A 20,066-nucleotide genomic window follows, 5' to 3' on the forward strand; every position below is an offset into this window, starting at 1 on the left:
CACTAACATTTTCCCAGAATGTCTTAAACTTACACTCACATTACCTGTGTATATAAAAAGGTGAAAAAAGGCTCCCAAATAACTATAGACCTAATTCAATAGCACCAGCCTCATAGTAGGAAATTGTATGTGCAAACAGTGATACAGCTGTTTTGAAATCAACAAAGTTTTAAATGAAAAACGCTTTGGATTCAGGTCTAAGCTATCAATTTTAAAAGCAATTGAAGCTTCGGTGAATAATGTTTAAGAAGAGAAGAAACATTTATTGATTTAACTTTTAAGCAAAGCATTTGATTCAGTGTCACATGACATAGTCATCATAAGATTAGAATATTACGGGATAGAAAGTGAAGCTCACAGTTTATTAAAATCTAATTTGAGAAATAGGTTACACCTGGTGTATCCCAATAATCAAAGATCAGCAACACTCCAAAAAAAAAAAAAAGAATACCCTGACATTCAGTGCTTGTACCTTTCCCGTTTATTGCCTACATTAATGACTTTCTGAATCACATGCCATGTAAGACTATACTATATTTTGATGACATGACACCAATAACCACAGATGAGGATTTACAAAGTGTACTAGCTAACAACAGAGAAATGACTCACTGGTATCAGGCCAATCAGCTGTGCATAAACCAGACGAAAGCAAAAGAAAAATTTTTTAATCTAAACATAACTAAAAGTGAAAGGAAAACAGTAAAACTACTTGGATTGCTCATAGACAAAAATTCTCTTGCGAAGAACATACTGATCTGTGCAGCTTTTTTATGGTATAAATTGAGGAACTGTGTGAAAATAGTTATTACTCCACTCATGCACTGCCAGAACAAAAATTAGTACATCTGGAAAGATGATGTCGATTTTGATCTGATGATGGCAAATGCTACCTCAGAAAAAATAGATGTACTGATAATGATGTCAGCATCGTCCGCCAACAGATAGTGTATGGGCATAGCTACCAGAGCACCATCTATGTTTACCCATTAATAAGGAATACTCACAGCCAGAAGGTTCAGTGGCATGGTGCAAATGTGTGAAGCAAGCAGGCAACCATGCCACAGAGATGCACTCATGCTTCCTACAGCCAACCGAGTGCAGTTGAAAGGGGTCAGGTTGAGGCCTTCCGAGTGGCGGGACTGACCTTTTGGATAACTGCCACACAAATTGGACGTGGTGTATCAGTTGTGCAATGATACTGGTGTCAGTGATCGCATGAAAGTTCTCACATCTGTAGGTGAGGTACTGGATGTACACGCAGCACAGATGCTTGCCAGGGTCGTATAGCTCCCACAGGACAGATAAGAAGGATTGTGGGCCCAGATGTGTCAACACAAACTGTTGCAAAATGATTGTTAGCAGCGGGACCATGGACACACCTCTATAACATCTTCCTCTCACACCACAGCATCGGCGTGCAGTTTGACTGGTGCCATCAGAGGATCACTTAAAAGATGGAGTGATGCGCCATGCTCTTCAGAAATTGCAGCAGATTCTGCCTGCATGCAAGTGATGGTCGTTTGCGTGTTCACTGTAGACCCAGTGAGCGTTGTCCCAAAGGGTTCTTTTGTTCAAGACATGCTGGTCCCACACCATGCCTTATGGTCTGGGGTGAGATAAGCTACAACACTAGTTCACCTTTGGTGTTACTAGTGGGGACACTAATGAGCGCTCGGTACATCAAGAATGTTGTTAAACCCGCTCTTTTGCCATTCTTACAATGGGAAAGTGATGTGCTGTTCCAACAGGATAATGCTCACCCACACACTGCCTGTGAAATCCAATGTGCTCTGTAAGATGTGCAGTAACTTTCCTGGCCAGCACAATCTCTAGGTTTTTCTCCAGTCGAGAACTTGTAGGATATGATGGGACGAGAAGTGACTGATGTGGCTTGTCAACCAACAGCTCTTACAGAACTACGTGAACAGGACAAGCAGACATGGCATAATGTATCCCAGGACATTTTTCGCTGTCTGTATGATCGACTGGATGCCAGAGTCAGCACCTGCATTGCTGCCCGTGGAGGCAATACTGCTTATTGATATGGGTCTTTCAGCGTGGGTCAATACCTGATACCTTAGAACTGTATGTGCTATTAATCTATAAATGTAATCATTTCATGTATTCCATATGCACTGTTGCTGGGCTGGGGCTGGGCTGTTTTGAGGGAAGAGACCAAACTGCAAGGTCATCGGTCTCATCGGTTTAGGGAAGGACGGGGAAGGAAGTCGGCTGTGCCCTTTCAAAGGAACCATCCCAGTATTTGCCTGGAGCGATTTAGGGAAATCACGGAAAACCTAAATCAGGATGGCCGGACGCGGGATTGAACCGTCGTCCTCCCGAATGCGAGTCCAGTGTTGCACTGTTGCAGCAATAAATCAAGAGTGAATTGGGAACCTCTGAAAGGGTGTACCAATTTTTTTCTGGTAGTGTATTTTGCTTTACCATTCACATCTGCAAGATGGAATATTGCACTAGAGCAGTTCTGCTGGAGCTAAATATAGATGTCTAGTAGGATTACCACCAAGACAGTTCTGCAGAAAACGCTTTAAATGTATCAACATAATGACAGCACTTAGCCTGCATGTGTATAACTGTTTAATACACTGAAGAGCCGAAGAAACTGGTACACCTGCCTAATATCATGTAGGGCCCCCGTAAGCACACAAAAGTGCCAAAACACGACATGGTGTGGATTCGACTGTCTGGAGTATTTTGGATGTAACTGACACCATGAATACTGCTGAGCTGTCCATAAATGTGTAAGAGTACGAGGGTGTGGAGATTTCTTCTGAACAGCACATTGCAAGACATCCCAGATACAAGTATGCTCAATAATGTTCATGTTTGGTGAGTGTGGTGGCCAGCAGAAGTATTTAAACTCAAAGAGTGTTCCTGGAGCCACTCTGTAGCAGTTCTGGACGTGTGGGTGTCTCATTGTCCTCCTGGAATTGCCCAAGTTTGTCGGAATTGCTCAGTGGACATGAATGGATGCAAGTGATCATACATGTCACCTATCATAGTTGTATCTAGACATATCAGGAGCGCCATATTACTACAACTGCACACGCCCCCCACAATTACAGAGCCTCCACCAGCTTTAACAGTCCCCTGCTGACATGCAGGGTCCATGGATTCACAAGGTTGTCTCCATACCTGCGCACGTCCATACACTCAATACAATTTGAAATGAGACTCATCCGACCATGCAACATGTTTCCAGTCATCAACAGTTCAATGTCACTGTTGATGGGACCAGGCAAAGCATACAGCTTTGTGTCGTGCAGTCACGAAGGGTACATGAGTGGCCCTCCGACTTGGAAAGTCTGTATCGATGTTTCATCGAATCGTTCACACGCTGATGCTTGTTGATGGCCCAGCATTGAAATCTGCTGCAATTTGCAGAAGGGTTGCACTTTTGTCACCTTTAAAGGTTCTCTTCAATCTTCGTTGTTCCTGTTCTTGCCGCAACCTTTTCTGGCTGCAGCGATGTCAGAGATTTGATGTTTTATCGTATTCTTGATAGTCACAGTACACTCGTGAAATGTTCATATGTGAAAATCCCCAATCCATCGCTACCTTGGACATGCTGTGTCCCATCACCTTTGTGTCAAATATAATACGATGTTCACACTCACTTAAATCTTGGTAGCCTGCCATTGTCGCAGCAGAACTTATCTAACAACTGCACCAGAGACTTGTCTTATATAGGCGTTGCTGACCGCAGGACTGTATTCTGCCTGTTTACATGTCTTTGTATTTGAGTACGCTTGCCTATATGAGTTTCCTTGTCATTTCAGTGTATATTACATGCAAGTGTTCATTGCTTTTTCCATCCGGCCTGAGCTTTCACATGAAAGACTAAGAAGAACTGCATTACCAAACCTTTGTCCTGTGTTCACATTAGTTGGCTCCAGCAGCTCACATTGTCATATTACCACTTAAACTAGCATCCAGGCCATGCATAACCACAACAAAAAAACTATTTTATGGTTTGGGGGGGGGGGGGGGGGGGGGGGGGGAGATCCCATCAAAAAGTATAAAGTATTTGGAACAAGTTGAGGTACACATTTTATTCCAATTTAAGCCACCAAATTAGAAGGAAAGTTGCTGTCTTGAAAATTGCTGTGGTTTTAAGGGATCAATCCTAGTGTGTTTTAAGGGAAGAATGTCAAACCTTCTCATTCATATTGCAAGATTTATTTTACTGCAGAACTGGCAAAAATGCAGCTTTATGTCCATTTGCATGAAGTTGCTTCACTACCTAGAACAAATACGAGGAGAGGATGAATTGCTTATAAAATAATATTTGTGAATAATAATTCACTCAATGTCTCAGTTTCTTGAAATGCTTCATCTTTGTGGTTGTCAGTGTCTAGTGATATAAGATTCCTGCATGCTGAAAATGATACAGTTTATCTTCAAAATGTGTATGTGAAGTGTGCTATTTACAGGCAGTTTTCCTTTCACACTATAAGGCATTTCATTTTCAATGGCACATCAGAATAGCAATTTCCTTAAAACCACTTCCAACTTTCATCACAGAACAGCACAAAACAGACTCACTCATTACAAGAATAATATCCAACATGAACCATTCTTTCCATACCAACAAGCAACTCAGATACAAAGCAACTTGTAATGCTCCTCGCAGATCGAAATTCAAAGGTGTTAGAATGGTAAACCGATTTTTGCATTGAAAGATACGATTTATAATTCAATTTAGTTTTATAACATTTATATTGAAGAATATCTTCATATTACAAACTAATATTTATTTAAATAGTAATAATTAAAATTTAATTCATTTCAAAAGTTTCTTACAATATTAAAATGAACACAACTTTTACATTTTGAAATATTTTCTTAAAATATAGTTTAGTATATTTTTATCTAAGTGAAATGGTTTTCCATAACTTATTCAAGCATGACAAAGAAAACAAGAATTTAAATGATTTTGAAGTATTTTTTGTATTTGGTAACCTGGTTGTCCAAATGTATTGGCTACACTGTGTTCTTTATCTATTAGGTACTCCGAGTGTCCATAAGTATCTAGTACCGACTTGATAGAAAATCCTAGGAAGTTCTGGTCTTATGTTAAATCAGTAAGTGGATCGAAACAGCATATCCAGACACTCTGGGATGATGATGGCATTGAAACCGAGGATGACACGCGTGAAGCTGAAATACTAAACACCTTTTTACAAAGCTGTTCCACAGAGGAAGACCGCACTGCAGTTGCTTCTCTAAATCCGTGCATGAACGAAAATATGGCTGACATCAAAATAAGTGTCCAAGGAATAGAAAAGCAACTGAAATCACTCAACAGAGGAAAGTTCACTGGACCTGACAGGATACCAATTCGATTCTACACTGAGTACCCAAAAGAACTTGCCTCCCTTCTTACAGCCTTGTACCGCAAGTCTATAGAGGAACGGAAGGTTCCAAATGATTGGAAAAGAGCACAGGTAGTCCCTGTTTTCAAGAAGGGTCATGGAGCAGATGCGCAAAACTATAGGCCTATATCTCTGACATCTATCTGTTGTAGAATTTTACAACATGTTTTTTGCTCGCGTATCATGTCATTTCTGGAAACCCAGAATCTACTCTGTAAGAATCAATATGGATTCCAGAAACAGTGATCGTGTGAGACCCAACTCACGTTATTTGTTCATGAGACCCAGAAAATATTAGATACAGGCACTCAGGTAGATGCCATTTTCCTTGACTTCTGGAAGGTGTTCGATTCAGTTCCGCACTGTCGCCTGATAAACAAAGTAAGAACCTACAGAATATCAGACCAGCTGTGTGGATGGATTGAAGAGTTTTTAAAGTCACATATGGCATACCACAGGGGAGTGTTATGGGACCATTGCTTTTCAAAATATATATAAATGACCTGGTAGATAGTGTCGGAAGTTCCATGCAGCTTTTCGCGGATGATGCTGTAGTATACAGAGAAGTTGCATGGAATGGCAACTGACCCTTAACATAGACAAATGTAATGTATTGCGAATACATAGAAAGATGGATCCTTTATTGTATGATTATATGATAGCGGAGCAAACACTGGTAGCAGTTACTTCTGTAAAATATCTGGGAGTATGCATACGGAACGATTTGAAGTGGAATGATCATATAAAATTAATTATTGGTAAGGTGGGTGCCAGGTTGAGATTCATTGGGAGAGACCTTAGAAAATGTAGTCCATCAACAAAGGAGGTGGCTTACAAAACACTCGTTTGGCCTATGCTTGAGTATTGCTCACCAGTGTGGGATCCGTACCAGGTCGGGTTGACAGAGGAGATAGAGAAGATCCAAAGAAGAGTGGCGCATTTCGTCACAGGGTTATTTGGTAAGCATGATAGCATTGCAGAGATGTTTAGCAAACTGAAGTGGCAGAATCTGCAAGAGAGGCGCTCTGCATCGCGGTGATTGCTTCCCCCTACTTATACCTCCCAAGGAGATCACGAATGTAAAATTAGAGAGATTCAAGCATGCACAGAGGCTTTCCGGCAGTCGTTCTTCCCGTGAACCATACTCGAGTGGAACAGGAAAGGGAGGTAATGGCAGTGGCACGTAAACTGCCCTCCGCCACACACCATTGGGTGGCTTGCGGAGTATAAATATAGATGTAGATGTAGATGCTTGTGTGTATCACATATTTTGATTTCTGATGAAAATAGGGCCATTGACCATCTCCGTTACAAATGGAAGACCTAAACCCAGATAACTAAACTGCTGTCCTCACAAATATGAGCCCAGTGTCTTGACGACTTGCTAGCTTTGTAAGGCTACTGTGGCACAGTTAAGCTTCTCGTCTCTGTGTAATATGCTCTCTGTCCATGGCCCAGCTTGTATGCTGTGTCAGGTGTGGAGTGGTGATGCAAGCCTTGTGTTACAGGTGACCTGAACGTGAGCGACTCTGAAATTTGGGATGCAGTGCGGCACGGACTACAGAGAGGATCCAGGCTAGCAGAGACGCTGAAGAAACATGAGCAGTGGGTGTCGCACCACCTGCCTGTGCCACCTGCCACACCAGAGTACAAACACTACAACTTCATCACCAAAGAGTCCACTGACTCTGATAAGCAGCATGTGCTGGATTCACTTGATGACCTCGCCAATGTCACTGCACTGGCTAATTTCCTAGTGCACAAGTGAGTGTGTTTTCCCTCTCTCTCTTTCCTGTCTCCCTCATATATTTTTTTCGACTGTGTACAAACTCTAGGGATTGATTGATGAGAGGATACAGAACAAAAATAGATCTAATGAACTTATGTCCAGAAATGCACAGTTTCCATGCTACAGACCATTTATACAATCATACATTATTAAAGAGACTGTGGTATAATACACACTGTACCATGCAACAACAATTACAGTATATGCTGAAAATTGTTTCCATGTACCTCAATGCATGTGTGTATGTGTTGTAGCGTGCTCCGTCTCACACGTTCACATTGGCCATGCTCCATCCGAACAGTGTCAAAGGCAGAATGAATAACTTGCTCCAGTGGCTCCACATCTGGAATGGGGTCTGCATACATGATACTTTTGGTATGGTCCCATAACCAGAAATTGCACAGGCAGACCATTCAACTGGAACCCCTCATTCAATGCATGAGCACAGAAGACACAATTGAGATGCATGCAGACGGTAACGGTTAGGTGAGCTGGAGCACCATCATCTAGCAGCCATATAACCTTTTGAATGATCAATGGGAGTTCTTCCAGCAGGGGAGGCAAAGTCAGTCACAAGGAATGCCAACAGTTCTGGCCTGTTAGGCGACATGGAATGAAAACTGGTTCCAAAATATGGTAGCCAATCCCAGCCCAGATATTCCCGTTGCACCAACGCTGACGATTTGCTGTCACCATACCATAGGGGTTCTGCATAGTGTTCCACAGATCACGGTTATAGATATTGAAGACACCACACCAAGTAAAGATGGCCTCATCCGTGAATAGCACGGATAACATGAATCCCGGTATTGTGGTAGCCTGGTGAAGAAACCAGTGACAAAACTGCTCCCGGTGAGGAAAGTCTATTGCTAGTAAGCCCTGCACATGCTGTAACTGATAAGGGTAGTAACAATTGCCATGGACACTGTTCCTCATGGTTGTTTGGCTTATGCTGTACTATTGGGCCAACAGCCTGGTACAGACATGGCGGATACTTTGTACAGTGTTAATCACATTCTCCTCCACGTCTGGTGTCCAAAAATTTTGGGTACATCCTTCATGATTTCATGCTTTCTGTAACAACTCTGCTCAGACAAATGGCACTGCAAACATTGAATGGTGTGTTTGTTGTCAACAGGGATAGCTATAGGTCTCCTGGTACAACATTTCTGCCTGCCACCCTTTGCCATTCACCTTTCCATAAGCAAACACCATGTCAATAAGCTCTCGATTCGAATACAGAACCTTTGTGCACAATCCTGTATCACAGCCACTACAAGGTGAGTCAGCAAGAGAAGTGAATTGGGCACAACATTATGGTACCAATTATAATGGCAGGAGAGGGTGCTAGGGCATGATGTATGTGGAACAGTATCACTCTGTTGGAGGAAACCGTGCATACTGTAACTATGGCTCCATGGTACAGCATGTATTAGACAACAGTCTCTGTAACAAAGTGTGATTGAATAAATAGTCTCTAGCATTGAATCCTCGCATTCCTGGACATAAGTTCATTAGACCTTTTTTGTTCTGTATCTTCTCATCGATCAATACCTAGAATTTGTGCATTATATCTGTGTGTGTGTGTGTGTGTGTGTGTGTGTGTGTGTGTGTGTGTGTGTGTTTGTCTGTGTGTGTGGGCACACACACTGGATGTCCAAAGTCATCAGGCACATTTCCTCTGGTGTGTTTTCAAATATCTGCAATTTGGTTTTGGCTTGTGTAGCTGGCATAAGCCCTAACAAATATTGCTTACCACATCTTTCCTGTGATACCCAGCACTACAAAAAGTGTTAGTTTGTTTACCATTAAAAAGGAAAATTATTTTTAAAGCAGAATTTTACATACCCATCGAATGGATCAGTCCACTATAGATATACATAGCAGTTCCATATTCTGGCACTGATGGACCATTCAGAAGAGCTGTGGAATGTGTGGGATCAGCACGATACTTTCCCAGAGATAAATTCTGAGATTTTGTATTTCCTACTTCTTACTTAAATAACTCCTCAACTGGCAATCTGGCACTGACTGCATTCTGTTCTTGTTCTTCCACCAAGGAAAAATCCCTATCAGTACCTGAAATTGAACATGTGGCAACTGGACACCCTGACCACTCAACTATGACGGACCACACGTGCACACACACACACACACACACACACACACACACACACACACACACACACACGTGTGTTCTTCATTGGATGATGATTGGAGGCAGGGATCGTAAACTTGTTCGCAGTCATCTATGGTATGAGAACAATTGACATTAACGGTATCAGCTTGCGTAGCTGAATTTTATGTACTAGTCATTCCATCATGTTCTGAAACCTTATTTACGCAATTGGTCTATGTCAGAAGTCTTTGTTTAGCTGCAAATTTACACAAAAAGAGGTGCAATGGCAGAACCAGAGAGGTAGGCTTGATACACACTTCTGACAACAGTGCATGTAGTGGTATTCTTTCGATGAAGCTGATATGCAATAGTTTGTACACTGTAGTGCCAAACTGGTGCAGGCATTTGTATCAAATATAGAGATACATAAACATGCAGAATACAGCACTGCAGTGAGCAGTGCCTATATAAGACAACAAGAGTCTAGTGTAGTCATTATATAATTGTTACTGATGCAGCAATGGCATGTTATCAAGATTTAAGTGACTGTGAACATGGTGTTATAGTCACCTCATGAGCGAAGGGACACAGCATCTCCAAGGTGCTGATGAAGTGGGGATTTTCCCATATGACCATTTCACAAGTGTACTGTGAATATCAGGAATCTGGTAAAATATCAAATCTCCGACATTGCTGCGGCTGGAAAAAGATCCTACAAGAACAGGAGCAATGACAACTCAAGAGAATCATTAAGCAAGACACAAGTACAACCCTTCCACAAACTGCTGCAGATTCAATGCTTGGTCATCATCCAGAGTCAGCGTGCAAAACATTCAATGAAGAATCATCAGTATTGGTTTTTGGAGACGTAGGTCCACTTGCGTACCTTTGAGGACTGCACCACACAAAGCTTTACACCTTGCCTGGGCCTGCCAACACTGACTTTGGACCGTTGATGACTGGAAACATGTTGCCTGGTCGGACGAGTCTCGTTTAAAATTGTATCGAGCGTATGGTCATGTGCAGGTATGGAGACAAGCTCATGAATCCATGGACCCTGCATGTTAACAGGGGAATGTTCAAGCTGGTGGAGGCTCTGTAATGGTGTGGGGTGTGATGTGATGGCCCAGCACTCAAATCTGCATCAGTTTGGGGAATTGTTGCACTTCTGTCATGTGGAATGATTCTCTTCAGCCGTCATTGGTCCCGTTCTTGCAGGATCTTTTTCCAGCTGCAGTGTTGTCAGAGATTTGATGTTTTACCAGATTCCTGATATTCACAGCACACTTGTGAAATGATTGTATGGGAAACTCCCCACTTTGTCGTTACCTGGAAGATGCTGTGTCTCATTGCTGGTACGCTGACTCTAACACCACGCTCAAATTCACTTAAATCTTGATAACCTGTCACTGTAGCAACAGTAATGGATCTAACAACTGTGTGAGACACCTGTTGTCTTTACAGTCGTATTCTGCCTGTTTACACATCTCTGAATTTGAATATGCATGCCTATACCAGTTTCTTTGGTGCTTCAGTGTAAATGAGTTGTTACGTCTTACGTAATTCATCCTGTATATAGGGTGATCAGAAACAGTCTGGAAAGCTTGTAAGGGTATTGCAGGGGAGGCTGCCCTGAGAAATATTTGTTAAGAAAAGAAATTTGATACGTTGTGCCATTTCCAAGTTACTCAGCACTGAAGCTAGCCGATCAGGTCCCTTTGTGTGCAAATTTAAGCAGCCTGCCATACACAGTTAATGTCAGTTGTTCTCCCAGCGTAGATGATAGCACATGAGACTGCTCAGCCCTTGGCTCGATTTTGGTCCTGACTACCATCCCATGCCCAATTTTTGCATTGCTCTCTCGTTCAGTTTGAGGAAACCAAATGAAGAACACGCTTGGTGATGTCTCCAGCAGGCTGTTTGAATTTGGGTTTGCAATGGCCTGATTGACTAACTTCAATCCTAATTAGTTTGTAAATGGCACAACATATCGAATTTTTTTCTTAACAATTACTTTTCAGTACAACCTGCCCTGCAAAACCCTTACAAGCTTTCCTGATTGTTTTTGATCACCCTATATAACCACCTTTTGCAGCACTCACCACTGTGGGACATGCAGGAAGAGTGTCAGTGAGGTTCTGGAAGGTACCAACAGGGATGTGGACCGAAGCAAACTCAGAGCCATTGCCAGCTGCTTTAGGTTTCTCATCTGAGGATCTGTGGTGTGAACAGCTTGCTCGAGGTGGTCCCACAGATTCTCTAATGGGTTTAAATCTGTGGAGTTTGTTGGCCAGGGGAGTACTGTAAACTCATGCTAGTGCTCTGAACTGCACATGTGCACTATGATCCATGTGAGACGTTGCACTGTCCTGCTGGAAGACGCCATTCTACTGAGAAAAGATAACAAACTGCATGTAGGGGTGGATGTGGGCATTAGGATAGGTACAAACATGTGTTGCTCCATTGTGCCTTCCAGAATGATGACATCATGTAGGGAATACCACAAAAACATTCCCCATAGCCGGCCGGAGTGGCCGAGCATTTCTATGCGCTACAGTCTGGAACCGCATGACCGCTACAGTCGCAGGTTCGAATCCTGCCTTGGGCATGAATGTGTGTGATGTCCTTAGGTTAGTTAGGTTTAAGTAGTTCAAAGTTCTAGGGCACTAATGACCTCAGCAGTTAAGTCCCATAGTGCTCAGAGCCATTTGAACCAAGCCAGCCATTCCCCAGAACACAACATTCTCTCCTCCAGCCGGGACCCCTCCGACTATTACACAAAGACAGTTTTATAAAGTCAGAGCATAGGAGGATGGAGTATGACTTTCTGTAATAGTGCTGTGTTCATCTGTTGCACACATCCATCATTTTTCTAGTGTAGCAGCTGTGTACAGATTCATTATGTGCAATGCTGGCATTTTTCTCTCATAATACTTATGGTTGCCTGCATGATGAGCTTTGGTGTACCCATTTGATTAGACTAATTACATTTTCCCCAAAATACTACAACATATTTCAATACTGATTGAGCATAAGCAAAATACATAGTCCTGATATCATTGTATAATATACAGTTTCTTAGTTTTTATATTATGAAACATGTTTGCTCCATTTTCTGTTTATGTAGTCTTCATGTGTATCATATTTCATGTTCTGTAATGTCCATCTACAGAGAAATTTGGTACTTTTTATGTTCCAATAGTCTATCTGTTTATTTCAGTATGGTTATTGGCTGATGTTCTAGTCTGGATGATGAATGTATTCACTGCAAGAGTTTTCTTTTCTTCTTTTAAAATTTATAATCAAATTGTTTGCACTGAATACACTGCTATATTCCTTGTAACAGCTTAAATGTTTGTTTTTTTTCCAGAGGTTTCTTTGGCACTTCTTGCAGTTAAGATGCTGGTGCCATGTGGAAACTGATATAGCTTCCTTTTATTACTGTCGTATCTAAATCATTTACATATAGCAAAAACAGGATTGGACCTTGGGGAGCTCCATATTTGACCACTAATGAATCTGACTTATTGGAGCTTTAGATGTGTTTGGTGTTTTATTACAATAATGTCCAACACAAACAAAAATGTGTGCCTCTGTCATACCAATAGGGCTGCCACCAGTGTTGCCACCATACAATTATTTGAAGCTAAAATACAGTTACAGCTCTAGTGATGCACAGCATGTGTTCGCTGTCCCTGTCATTATTAGATTAATCGCAGCCCGTATCAGTGCCCACATTCAGTTGACCTACAAGTTTTGTAATGATAGCCTGTGGTGTCACTCTTATGGCATCAACCAAGCCATACATTAAAATCACAATTAAATTAGAGCAAAACATATGGAAAAATTCACTACAAAACTGCCAAAAAAGACCTGAAAAGAATTTTGTTGTTCTGTACATCAAATGATTACATTTGTTTAGGGAAGCATAAGTCTGAAATCAAATTTTATGAAGGCAAAGTCTTTTGAAAGTCCTTAGTGTATTTTATAATATATTACTTACTTCAATATTGAAATTGACCTGATCGTTACATACTGAAATACAGAAATTGTTAATTGGATCTGTTGGTGTAAATTCAGAGGATACTTCAGAGATTAATTGTGAAAGACATATTTCCTTTTTTACAGGTTTAACATATCGAAAGAGCAAGTGGGTGATCTTCTCATTGATATGCAGGTTCCAGCAGACCCATCCCACTTTCCACAAAGTCTGAGCTGCAATGCATCTGCTATTTACAGAACATACAATGGGTCATGTAATAACCTCAAGCATCCAATATGGGGAATGTCTGAAACTGCTTACCCACGGCTTGTGAGCTCAGTGTTCCATGATGGTAAACCTTCTTTCATGTGTTAATGTGCATACTTTTATCTAATATTACAAAGTAAAATTTTAAGTGATGCATATTAATTTTTAACATCTTAAATTTAATAGAAGATGAATAGCTTGTGAAATGTGTATCAAGCTATGTATAACAATGAAAAGCAATAAACTCCACTAAAATATTAAGAAAAAGTATTAACAGGCTTTGTAAAGTACTCATAATTACAGCTGATTTACATCAGTTACAGCTGAGTGGATGTACACACTCAATAAATTGGTAAGGGCTCTTTTACTAATCTACAAAAATTAGACATTCAATAGGGTGGAGAAGAAGTAATATTGCAAAGAGGTACCAGTATACAATAACATATTATTTCAGTAAAGATTCTTATTTTCATAGTAGAGGCAATATGTTGTTACCCCCAATTTCGAAATATGATTATTTGTTCATATCTTTACAAACACTTTTGTAAGGCTCATTCATACAATCATTCATTTTATATCATAAGCTTTCTTGTGAGGGCCAATTTGCATAAATGTTGACCAAATCAAGTTTCACCCCAACAGTAACACATAATTCTCAGGTATTAATTTTGTATGGTCTATTACTAATTAACTATCACTATTTTTAATTTGTTAATTCTATATTCCATCTACCCATGTTGTGAGCATTTTGCTCAGATGGAGAACTTTTCATATGTTGTAGGTGTATTACACTCTGTTAAGGGAACATTGTATGTCCCATGCCGCCAATGTTAAATTATAGAATTTTGTGACCCATAATCTTGGAAACTTTTTAAGACACCAACTTACAACTTTCCATAATTATTCAATGGACCTTTCTAGATACACTGAACTAGAATTATTACTAAAATTTTATTTTGGGGCATGTTATCTTTTTTTTTTCGAACACTCGATTTTTCAACAGAATTTAGTAAATAAATGAACATAAAAACAAAACAACTCAGGATATTTTAATTATTCTAATTCCATATGAGTTGAAGCTCACACTTGGCATGCTGTGAAAATTTTATGTCTCTACCATCAGTACTTTTTTAGAAAATGGGTCATTTATTGCAAAAAAATGTAGTTCAGAGATATTGAGGTTTAAAACTCTTTTTATTACAAACTCTTATACAGTCTTACATTTCTGTGTCTATTATGCACTAGAATTGCTCTGCCCTGCAGTCTCTGCCTTCTTCAGTGTCACAATAGCCCAGTACTTGCCTCCTCCTTTTCTTTCTTGCTTCTTTTGTCATTTGCTGAGCAGCTAACTCTGCTTCACGCACACAATGCTCATCCAGTTCCCACAGTCCTTTAGCTGTGTTCTGTCCAAATCTCACCTATAACTTCTCCAGAGCCTTAATTCTTTCATAGTTTCCACCATTAAAAGTTATTACAGCATCAGACATAGCTAACTTTAGAGTCATAAGGCCAACAAATACATTTTTAGGCACATGGCACTACACAACATTATTGAAGGACTCATTCACATTCTGGGTCTCCCCATGTAAACACTTCTTTAGTAGCTCAGGATTTGCCAAATCTCTGTAAATAGGTTTGATTTCCTCGATTACTGTCCATAATATCATTACTTTTATCTGTCACCCGTTTCTAAAGCTACTTTCCTTTTCGATGCACTAGGGGGCATGGTCACTTCAGAAACATTATCGTGGTTTCCTTCACTACTAGCACACATGTTTTCAAGTACTTCAGAAGAAAATGCAGGTCTCACATATCTGTTGCCCAAAAATTTGAGTTTCTTGAAGTTACTTTCACGCTTAGTTATTTTATTTACATATGAAAAGCAATAGAAGTTAGCTTACTACAAAAATACCCAATAATCACACTAGTTTCAACGAAAACTAGTATCAGAAACAAAGGACTGATTTGTTTATTCATAATGCCAACTTCTGAGATGTAGCAGTAGGCACAAAACAAAGTAATTCACTGCCTTCTAGACTGTGTAGTTCCCAAGATATGACTGCTCTACAGTGGCAGTATATGTGTAGCTGTGAAATATGACAGTCACACGTCAACATTCAAAATATTATTTGAGTGTCTCACAATTGTCTGATTTTAATGTATCATATACCAAAATGTTCCGGAAAGTTCAAAGTACATTATGGAGTAGAAAATAGAAAATGTCAAATTTCAACGAATTTCACGTACCATGTCCCCTTAAATGCAGATGTGATTTTACAGCCAGAATTTTATAGCAGTAATAATGAATAATGGAATACTAATAATAAGTTGTTATGTTAACAACAATGACGCACTTTTACTGAGGCATGTACAGAATCTTTGTATCATATCTCAAATGTTAGGATATTATAATGTATCAATAACTTCTGTAGGATATTACAGTAAAGTTAGTGCTTCATTACATTGTAGGGAACTACCTCCTACATATAATATACATACATGGAATATTGGTGCAGTGATATCCACTTTATTGTGCACAGACACAAAAGAGACATGCATAAACATCAGTAACTAAAGCAGAACAGGAAGCAATGAAGAACATGATAAACAGATGCTATTTTTGATCCGGCAGTATAATGGATAAGGGGCACTACATTTGTAGTGTGTGGATAAGATGAGAATTTGGATCTGACAGGAGGCTTGCTAGGGTAGTCAGTGAATTGCAATGGCCACTGTGTCTGAATGACTCAGGGTCTGCCTAGTAAGCAGGAGACTCCTCTTCAACTCCTGGTCTGACAGAAATTTTCAACTCTCCCCATTGATTTCAATCAATGATGCATGCTGCCAAGGTCTGTAATTCCTCTGTAACATATCAGTTAGTCAATTATGTCACTCCCACACAGCCTCACCCTCCCCTAAGTGTGGAACACTGTGGATGAGAGAGAGTTTCAATTTGACCTTGCAGCCAGGTTACGTCTGGGTGGCTGGGAATGATGGACACATAACTGCAGTTGGCGACAGCCACTAGTTCTGTAGTGATGGTCAGGATTAGCACGATCAATAGGAGACAGCAGGGAAGTGACTTGAGGTGTTGATTCCCTCAGTGTCATCATGGAGCCATCAGAAATTGATAGTTGTCGTTCCGGTACGATCTGACTGGCACTTGACAAAACTGGTGAACCAGGGATTAGTTTGGATATGGAGCACGTAGTGTGTGTGGCCACACCCTGTGGCTTTATTGGCCCCTGTTTGACTGTGGACACTGCTGTGTGTGGAACACAGTCACAATGTGGAGGCATCCTAAGCTGCTCTAACGTTTTGCGGACCACTTGTTGGTCATGATTTGTTTCGTAATTCACCTCCATGTTATGGAGATCATATACTAAATTTTGACAGTCATCATTAGAAACAAAAATGTTTTCTGTTATTGCAAACCAAACATCTGGTTGCTCAGGAATAACTGTAATTTGCAAACACAATGCAGGAAGACCACGAGAGCCAATGAGAGGAATGTGTGTTGCTCTCGAACGTGCAGATGGAGGGCCCATGAGCAAATTCACACATCCTTAAAGACACTTAATACCATTGCACATCTGTGTGAAACAGTGCTCTGTGGTTGCGTCACTGTAACCGACTTCATGGCCGGCACAGTTGTTACCCTGATATCGCAAATCAGATTGACTTGTGGCATGGAATCCAATGTTTGAAGTACAGGAGATAGATGTAGAACCTTGGCCTTGCTGTTGATGTCCTGGACAGCAATGTCAATGGTGAGCAGTAGGTTATGCATGGTAGTCATGACAGTACATATCTGTGCAAATTTCAGCAGATAACCTATCTACAAGAACATAATTGCTTCTGTGGCTTCAACAGTTATGTGGCGACAATATGTCAAAAATATAAAATACATACACAGAATGACAGTGTAATGACCTCCACTCCCTTGTGCTCAGATATCTTAGACACATGCTTAAACATTATTGAACAAAGCAGAATAGGAAGCAAAAAAAGACCATGATAAGTTAAAGACACACTGCACTAGTCATATACTTTTTAGTTGATTATGTTACTCCCAGAACATCATAATATCAGTTAGTTCTCATTTACTTGGGGCATCCAGCAACACATTTTATTTTGAAAGCAGGTTAGTTTTATTCGTGATTCCAATACACCATTTCATTCCCCACTCTTTTGGCTATAAAACTCTCCATTCAATGTCATCTTACTGGGAAGGGCTGCTACCCGTATGGTACCACTTTACTCGTCAATGTTTGAGCCAATGTCTTCCTACATCAATAACCTACTCATCATCCATCATTGGGCCAAGTATATGGAAGTCAGGTGTGAGGTCCTGGTAGTAGAATGGATGAGGAAAAACAGTCCAATGAAGTTTTGTGGTGTCCTTTCAGGCTTGCACATTTGTGTGAGGCCTTGCATTGCCCTGGAGAAGGAAAAGTTAGTTTGCATTTTTGTGGTCATGAACATGCTGAAATTGTTTCTTCAATTTCCTGAAAATAGGATAACACACTTTAGAGTTGGTCACTGCACCACAAGGAGCACATCAAAAAAGAATAACCCACCAGGGTCCCAGAACACCATCACCTTAAAACTTCCTGGCTTCTGTTAAGTTTGGAAGGTAGGAGATGAGATACTGGCAGAAGTAAAGCTGTGAGGACCGGGCATGAGTCGTACTTCGGTAGCTCAGATGGTAGAGCACTTGCCCGCGAAAGGCAAAGGTCCCGAGTTCGAGTCTCGGTCGGGCACACAGTTTTAATCTGCCAGGAAGTTTCATATCAGCACACACTCCACTGTAGAGTGAAAATCTCATTCTGGAAACATCCCCCAGGCTGTGGCTAAGCCATGTCTCCGCAATATCCTTTCTTTCAGGATTGCTAGTTCTGCATGGTTTGCAGGAGAGCTTCTGTTAAGTTTGGAAGGTGGGAGACGAGATACTAGCAGAAGTAAAGCTGTGAGGACCGGGCGTGAGTTGTGCTTTGGTAGCTCAGATGGTAGAGCACTTGCCCGCGAAAGGCAAAGGTCCCGAGTTCGAGTCTCAGTCCGGCACACAGTTTTAATCTGCCAGGAAGTTTCATATCAGTGCACACTCCGCTGCAGAGTGAAAATCTCATTCTGGAACCATCACCTTAACTTTACCAGTTGAGGTTGCGACTTTGAACTTTTTCTTTAGAGGAGAGGTGATGTGGTGCCATTCCATACATTGCCATTTTGTTTCTGGTGCAAAGTGATGAATCCATGTTCTGTCACCTGTGGCAATGTTTGACAAAAAATTGTCACAATCAGTCTTGTAACACGCAAGCAGTACTGCACTCCCACACAGATTGTCCTTCATTGCTCTTTGTGGTCTTCTGCTAGGTGGCGAGGAACCCAGTGGGCACCCCTTTGAGTACCCCAGCTGGTGGATGAGTGTGCCAACACTGCCAACAGGGACATCTAGTTGAGCAGCAAGGTGGTTGATTATAGTCCATTGATTATAGTGAAAGAGAGTGCCTGCACTTTCCAACATTGCAGGGATCACAGCTGTATGTGGCTGTCCAACATGTAGGATATCAGAAATGTTTGCACGACCAGATTGCAATGATGACTCACCGTGCTTTTATTCGGTGCCAAGTCTGTAGGCATACTGAAAACACCTGTGAATATCTGTGATACTCTGATTTTCCACCAAAAGAAACTCAATGACAGCTCTCCACTTGGAACACCCCTCTGTTACAGATGGTATTTTCAAAGCCAAGTATAATGCTGCCAGGTATCAAAACTTCATGAAACTATTGGGGCCGGGGCAGTAATATTCCATGATGTCCCATAACAAATTCTGCATTTTTTTCAACTGACATTGGCTGAGAAAAAAAGTTTGTCGCATTACTTATTGAACACCCCTTGTATTATGTTAATAGGTTCAAATATTTTTGAGCTGTAAATGATTATGAATACCTCACAACTTATAAAGTATTTTATGGTGCAAAAATGTGTGGCATGTTGTGGCTGTGAACCTGAACTCAGGGACCTGAGGAAGAGAAGAAATTTACATTATTTCAAGGTGTGGTATTAAAGATGTGTGCTCAAAATAAATTCCACTGACATGATAACAAACTAAGAGGTCCTTAAAAGATAGGGTGAGAAGGGAGGGGTATAGAAATCAGTTGTGAAAAGAAGAGTGCGTCTAAATGGGAAGGCACACCATATATACAAGGGACCCCTGGAAACAGTCACTGGAGGATATATTAATGGAAGGAGACCTAAAAGAAAACCACAGCTAAGCTACATAGACCAAGTTATGGAAGGTGTATGGAGAAATGAAGATCAAACTTGAAATACACGAAAAGCTTAACTGCTGCCAACTAATCCTCACATGGATCACTACAGAAGAAGATGTCAAAATATTCACTGTAGAGTGGGACTTTTGTACGTGATAATGCTTTAGATATTTTCTTTTTAATTTTGACAAGACACCGCTAATAAATTTGACATGAGCTGATAGGGAATTGTATA

The 20,066-nt window shown here is 40.8% G+C and overlaps 1 protein-coding gene across 1 annotated transcript in view; it reads left to right on the forward strand.

Moving 5' to 3' along the window:
* The window catches only part of LOC126425088 (peroxidase-like), a 209,809-nt gene that overhangs the window by 117,554 nt on the left and 72,189 nt on the right, over positions 1 to 20,066 (forward strand). Inside the window, exons 3-4 of the mRNA XM_050088005.1 lie at positions 6,908 to 7,163; positions 13,436 to 13,641. Of these exons, the coding sequence (XP_049943962.1) occupies positions 6,908 to 7,163; positions 13,436 to 13,641 (462 nt within the window). The remainder of the gene's footprint in view (positions 1 to 6,907; positions 7,164 to 13,435; positions 13,642 to 20,066) is intronic.

This window comes from Schistocerca serialis, chromosome 10 (assembly GCF_023864345.2).
Source record: "Schistocerca serialis cubense isolate TAMUIC-IGC-003099 chromosome 10, iqSchSeri2.2, whole genome shotgun sequence".
Taxonomy (NCBI): domain Eukaryota; kingdom Metazoa; phylum Arthropoda; class Insecta; order Orthoptera; family Acrididae; genus Schistocerca; species Schistocerca serialis.